General features: G+C 31.7%; 2 protein-coding genes across 2 annotated transcripts in view; both read right to left on the bottom strand.

Moving 5' to 3' along the window:
- HELRODRAFT_182578 (hypothetical protein) overlaps positions 1-2,454 on the bottom strand; it is a gene marked incomplete at both ends in the record, with an annotated part of 3,535 nt that extends 1,081 nt beyond the window's left edge. The window contains 3 exons of the mRNA XM_009032824.1: positions 1,196-1,322; positions 2,047-2,094; positions 2,421-2,454. Coding sequence (XP_009031072.1) covers positions 1,196-1,322; positions 2,047-2,094; positions 2,421-2,454 — 209 coding nt within the window. The remainder of the gene's footprint in view (positions 1-1,195; positions 1,323-2,046; positions 2,095-2,420) is intronic.
- Positions 2,455-3,163: 709 nt separating this feature from the next.
- Positions 3,164-5,258, bottom strand: HELRODRAFT_182577 (hypothetical protein; the record flags this gene model as incomplete). Its single annotated transcript, XM_009032823.1, has 3 exons — positions 3,164-3,312; positions 4,214-4,500; positions 5,200-5,258. 3 exons carry the CDS (start codon positions 5,256-5,258, stop codon positions 3,164-3,166), a joined length of 495 nt encoding a protein of 164 aa, XP_009031071.1.
- Positions 5,259-7,494: the final 2,236 nt, after the last annotated feature.

The following is a 7,494-nucleotide window of genomic DNA, read 5'->3' as shown; positions in this document are numbered from 1 at the left end:
TAGAAAAAGCGAGAAGAAGAAGACGATCGTAAACCGGGGCGTTTAGGTTCAATTAATATATCTGATAAATACTTAGGAAATAATTTAGATTGAGACTTATACATGAACGTGCAAATTTTAAAAATTATTCTATATTTTATAGGTAGCCAGTGCAAGAGAACAAGATATGGAGATATATGAGAAAAGAAAGGGGCACGAGCAACTAGACGAGCAACAGAGTTAAAAGCTTTACTTAAAGGATAGAGTATAGAGTCAGGAAGACCATAGTAGAGCGAGTTACAATAATAATCCTAGATAAGACTAACGAAGTAACAAGAAGGAGAAGAGTAGGAACATCAAGAAAAGGCAAAAGTTTTTTTATTCTACGTAGATGAATGTAAGAACTTTTTGCAACACTATTAATCTGAGAAGAGAGAGACATAGTAGAATCAAAGATAAAACCTAGACTACGAAACTTATGAGAGACATCAAGAGTTTTAGAATCAGGTAAGATAATAAGAGGAATAGTAATAGAGTGTTTAGATTTATTAAAACAAATTAATTCAAACTTAGAAGGATTAAGTTTAAGACACGTAGAGTCAGACCAAGCGATAATCGAAGAAAGACATAGAGATAAATTATGAAGAACACTATTGAGATTAGATGGAGGAAAAGAAGTATAAATATAAGAATCATCAGCATATAGTTGACTAGAGAAAGAAAAGTTATTAATAATACGAGGTAGTTCAGAAGTATAGAGTATAAATAGAAGAGGGCCAAGGATAGAACCCTGAGGTACCCCGAAAGTAAGAGTAGAGGAGTTAGAAGTAGAATTATTGAGAACAACAGAAGAAAAACGATTACAGAGATAAGAAGAAAACCAAGATAGACAAGAATCAGTAATATTAAAAGAAAGATGCAGCAGTCTCAAGAGAATAGTATGGTCAAAAGCTGAAGAAAAGTCAAGAGCAAGAAGAAGAGTAAGATTACTATTGTCACTAGAGATAAGGATATCATTGTGTATTTTAAGTAAAGAAGAAATGAGGAATAATAATTAATACATTAAGAAGTGTAAAATAAAAAATTATTTCAAGTCTTGTTGCATATACAATACAATACATTGTTGGTTATACATGTAGTTTTTCCCAGCAGTTCTGCTCATCACACGATCAAACTTGTAAATGAAAAACAGTTCATCAAAGACATATGTAGTTACTTCTTTCGCTGCAGCCAAATGACTAGGATAGCTACGACGACGACAATGATGATGAGAAGAACTCCAAGTGACAATCCGATGCCCAATCCTAATTTTAATCCCAGATCCGACGGAGAAGGAGTAGTCGCTGCCGATTGAAATGGTAAAAATGTTGGATCTGTTGTTGGTGAAGCTGGTATTTGTGGTGATGGCAGAAATGTTAACGTTGCTGGTAGTGTTGTAAAAGGTGTGCGTGTGGATTTCATTCTAATAGTTGATGACGTCATAGCTATGACAGCCCTCTGATATAAACAGATTGGAATGCCGCAAAGTTCATCAGCATCACATTTATAGGTACCAGATAGAAGAGTCAGGCAAAAATATCGTTCAAAATAAAATCTACCCAGTCACGTTTTAAAAAAGATAGATAATGATTTACGCATTACATACTTTTTAAGTTAACATCTAATTAATTCCATATAATAAACATGCAGTTTGAAGAAAGTTTAAATGAACGAATAAAAAAAATGTTCGACATGTTGAATATTCTCAAACAGCTCAACAATGCATGGATCTCGTTGGCCAAGTTTGACGCTTGTTTGTAAGTATTGCAAATTGTAGTTGTACGTGTATATATATTTGTAGAGAGAAGGAAAAAATGAAGAAGAAAAGAGGTAAAGAGAAAAATTGAGAGAAAAAGTGAGGGAGAGAGAGAGAGAGAAAGAAAGAAAAAGAGAAAGATATTATACTGTTTTATACATAGAACTACAAATTAATTCAGAGAGAGAAAAAGAGAGAGATATAGATAAATCTAGAGAGAGAGAGAGAGAGAGAGAGAGAGAGAGAGAGAGAGAGAGAGAAACGCAGTGTACCTACGTTAAATCTCCTCTCATTGTTCAGCTCTTGCAAGTTGTAGCAACCTGAAACATAGAAGACGAACACAGTATAATGTTATAGTCGTGATCATGAAATGTTCATTCATTATTATTATTATTATTATAATTATTATTATTATTATTATTATTGTTGTTGTTGTTGTTGTTGTTGTTGTTGTTGTTGTTGTTGTTGTAATTATTATTATTGTTCATAATCATGATCGTCATTTTATTACCGTCACCAATTCTAATTTTTGGCACTTAAACATCAACATGGATGTTGACCATCCAAATTATCACATAATAAAGACCCAAACGATACACTCAAAGTATTTTAGTGATGAAGTTTCCGGTAGATAAGCCACACTGACCTGGTTCAAATGCAAGATAACCCCTATCTATCATGCATATGTAGGTGTGCCAGATTGTTTCGCACACTCGCTAATGTTTGAATGTGTATGTAATAAGATGACTCTATAGGCACCGAATAAATAATTCTTTAAACTTGCATATATATAAAGTTTGATTTGAAATATAAGACATGCACATATATATATATATATATATATATATATACATATATATATATATATATATATACCCACATACGTACACACATACATACGCACATATACACATACATACAAACACACACACATATACACGGCTCTGAGTCGACTCTATTTTCATAAGAAGATTTTAATTCTTCAGAGTGTGCTTTAGTGTTTTAACTCATAAAAACTGATTTTAAGATGTTTGTATATTATTTGTTTTTCCTTTAAGCTTTTTTAACTATAGTATAGTAATTTTCTGAAATTTCAAATTAATTTCAACACAAATTCATTTTGAATAAATCGAATTTTATTGAAAATATCACATTTAAAACAATCAAATCATCAATAAATATGATCTAACAGGGTTATTAAAAATCATGAGAAAAATATCAATTGTCAAAACTAATAGAAATTGAAAAAGCAAGCAATTCAATAAAAAAATATAACATTAAAACAAGCGTGTGTGTATGTATGTGTATGTATATGTGTATGTATGTGTGTATGTATGTGCGTATGTATGTGTGTATGTGTATGTATATGTGTATGTATGTGTGTGTGTATTAGAGATGAGCATGGGAACGGGAATTGTGGGAATCCCATGAGAATTGGTTGAACTTAATTTTCTGGAATGGGAATTTTAGAAAATATGGAATCGCATTTCGGGAATCGAGATTGACAGGCGGAAACTGGAATGTGAGCAAAATGACATCTAGGTGCGAAAATAAAAACTTATAAGTATATATATATATATATATATATATATATATATATATATATATAGTACAGAAAAGCTCTTTTTGGCACCAACTTTTCAATCGATCAGCAATGCAATAACTAGTCAACTAAATAATACCAATATTCCTCCAACAAAGAAACACATGATTAACTTTAATTCTAATTAAGTTACAATCAAAGTCGCCGTAAAAACAAAGGCACAAAGACGGAACAATACTGTATATATATATATATATATATATATATATATATATATATATATATATATATTTATATATGTATATCCGTACACATGTGGTCGACGTGTATTTATATAAATTCAGAAATTTTGAAAATGGGAGAAATGGAATATGGATAGGAATGGCGGGGAAACGCGGAGATGAGTTAAAAAAATATGGAATGGGAATTTTCGGAAAGGTTGTCAAAGGTTGGAATTCGGGAGAGAAGAGGGAGAGGAATGAGAAAAAAAAGTTGGAGGTATGTAAGTATATATATATATGTGTGTGTGTGCATTATGTATGTATGTGTGTATGATTACCAAATAAATGATTGGAAAAAAAAATGTATATGTGTATGTGTATGCATTATGTATGTATGTGTGTATGTATGTGTGTGTGTATGTATGTGTGTGTTTGTGTGTGTCTTTTATTTCAAATCAAATTTTATAACCCTTTAAATAATGACAAAGTCTGGTTAAATAGGATATATGGTGTGGTATTTACTGAATGTGTTACGTGTTGAACTTAATTCATTTTTATTCAAATAAATATTAGCATCGTCATTGTTGCCATTGCTGTTAATGTTGCTTGCGTTGTTGTTGTTGTTATTGTTGTTGGTGTTTGTGTTTAGTTCATTAGCGTTGAAATAGATCTCACTAGGGTTGTTGTTGTAGCCGTAGTTATCGCGGTTTTGTTGTTGGTTAATGTCACGATAATTGAAGTAGAAGTCATTTTCAGTGGCACTATTGATGTCTTGAATGCGATTCTTGTTAATGTTCTTTTTGTGGAAGTCCAAGACCACGTAGTTCAGTGGCTCGTTGTTGTTGTTGTTGTTGTCACCATCGTCGTTGTTGTTGTCACCATTGTTGTCGTTGTTGTTGTTGTTTTTTCTGTGAAGTTGGACAACCGGGGCGTAATGATTCATTACGTAATCTGACGTTCCCCTAATTTAAATTAAATGGCGGTTAATTTTTTGTAATTTTTTTCCTCACATTTTTCATTTTAGACTTTTTCGAAAATTTATTATTGTATAATAATTATAATATTAATTATTTTTAATATATTATATTACATTTTTATATTATATATATATATATATATATATCATTTATTGTATTATATTATTATATTATATACATTACTTATTATAATACATTATTAAAATAATTATAGTCATTAATTATGTGTGTATAAAAACTTACAAATTTTTTCTTCTTCTGACGATGATGAAGATGACGATGATGATGAAGATGATTAATGATGGTAGACCAATTCCTAAGCCAATAGCTAGTTGCTGTGATAGTGATAATGATGATGATGGTGGTGGTGATAATTCTGGTGATGATGATGATGATGATGACACAATTGCAGCTGATGATGATGTTGCAGTTACTGTTAAAGTCGAGATGACAGTCGTTGGAAGTATTGTTGATGATGATCGTGTTGTTGATTCTATGTTTGTCAATGTTGTTGTTGATGCTGGTGTTGTTGAGCCAGTTGCTGTTGTTGTTGTTGTTGTCGTTGTTGTCGTTGTTGTCGTTGTTGTCGTTGTCGTTGTTGTCGTTGTTGTCGTTGTTGTCGTCGTCGTTGTTGTTGTCGTCGTCGTTGTTGTCGTTGTTTCAGTTGAATCTGTTGACTCTAACGTCCCCCCAGCTGCCACTGAAAATTTTATAAAGTTAAATATTTGCATAATATGATCCATATTTATCTCTTAAATTTAAAAAATTTCATGTTTAAAGCCATGAATTTCAAATTAATTATACACCAAACTCCAATTATTATTAATCAATGATTGGACAAACGATGGAGTGAATGAATGGTTGAACGAACGAACGAACGAATGAACGAATGAATGAACGAATTTGTGAATAAATATAACAAATATGACTTATATGGAACCATAATCAATAACAAACTAGTGATAAATGATAGAAGGATAAGGAAAAAGAACGAGTTTATCATCTTTGCGATTGGCTTATTATCGATATCTAATCGAAAAATAACTTTTTCAGAAATCTAGACATATATGTGTGTGTGTGTGTGTCTGTGTGTGTGTGTAATGTTAATATAAATGATATTTAACATGAATGTATGTAACGTACACAGAATTCTATTGCGATGACTTCCTAATAAACAGTGCTGACTGAATTGCTTGCCATTTACATTATACAAATGTGCACAATATACGCACACGTGTAAACACACACACTCTCTCACAAACACACAACACACACACACACAACACACACACTCTCTCACACACACACAACACACACACACACACACAAACATACTTAAACACATACAAACACGAATATTTGCACACACACACACACACAAACAAAGACATACATAAACTTACAAACATTTAATTTCACTTAAGCTCAATTTTAAACACACATACACTGCACATACACACGGATATAGACAAATACATTCGTATACAATCTAGACACACACATTCACTCGCATACTGGGAGAGATAGAGAGTGATAGAGAGTGAGAGAGAGAGGGAGGAGAAAGAAGAGAGGAGAGGGGGAGAGAGTTGAGAGCTACAACACTACGAAAGCTTCACAATACCCCAGCAGGCAACGCAATATTATGTTAGACGAATTTTTGATGTACATGTATATAGGTGACTTTGTCCATACCGCGTTTTAAATTTTGCGACTAATATTAATAATTAAAATATTATAAATAATAAAATAATAATAACAAAATTATTGAAAATAATTGTCCTAAAAATAATAATAGCACTAAGATTTCACTTGCCAGTAAAATATAAACGCGATTGGCTGGATTAAATAATTGGGTGATGCTATTCATTCGTTTATGGATGTCATACGTTTCCAAAACTTTCAACCATTCCTTTTCCAATAGACCAGTGCGTAAATCATTGCACGAACTTTGTAAATTTATACCTGAATCGTACAAACATATTAACACATAGCACATATACAATCATTTTTGTTTTTTTTTTATTATTATTCTTTAAAAATCAGGATCTGACAGACGCAGAAACTGTAACAACACGAGAGGCAGTAGTGCAAAATTAAACATATAAGTGAGTAAATAAATACAAAAAGCGAGGAAGAAAAATGTTGAAAAAAAAATGAAATAAGTTAGAATAAAGTAAATAATAATAAAAAAAAGTAATTACTGATGATTTAAGCGTGTGTGTGTGTGTGTGTGTGTGTGTGTTGTGTGTGTGTGAGAGTAGTATACAACCACACACAATCCAGTGTGCTATCTTCTATTAATTTATATGTGTAATTGCGCGCGTACACACATGTCGACATTAAGGAAGTTATGCTGAGAAATAAATGTTTATCATTCCAAAGTTGATCATTATTCACATGTGTAAACTTATCAATATACATATTTTCGCCTTGATTCATTTGAGTTATAACACAGATGTCGTTATTTTTATTGTTATATTTGTTAATAGTATTAATCAATAAAGCGGTTTTCTTCTTTTTTTTTTGTTAAAACTCAGTCACACAAACACACATGTTACAACACAAAAACACATATATTAACTAGGAATATACACTGTGTGTATGTGTGCATTGTATGTGTGTGTGTGCATGTGTGTGTGTGTGTGTGTGTGTGTGTGTGTGTGCGTTCGTGTGTGTGTGTTGTAAAAAACGTGGTGTGATCTCACCAGAGTTAATTTTAGATTTATAATAATTCCACCATGAAAGCTGAACAATGAGTTCTATATTTGGTTGGAACTGCTTGGGAAGTACGTTAACACGTTGAAAAAATAATACCAAGATTAATTATTTAATTTGTACTACTACTACCACTACTACTACTACTACTACTACTACTACTACTACTACCACTACTACTACTACTACTACTACTACCACTACTACTACTACTACTACTATTACTGCTACTACTACTACTACCACTACTACTACTACTACTAC

The sequence above is a fragment of the Helobdella robusta genome, assembly GCF_000326865.2.
Source record: "Helobdella robusta unplaced genomic scaffold HELROscaffold_88, whole genome shotgun sequence".
Lineage (NCBI taxonomy): Eukaryota > Metazoa > Annelida > Clitellata > Rhynchobdellida > Glossiphoniidae > Helobdella > Helobdella robusta.
The sequence above is the reverse complement of the archived record's forward strand: the minus strand, read 5'-3'. Positions and strand labels throughout refer to the sequence as shown.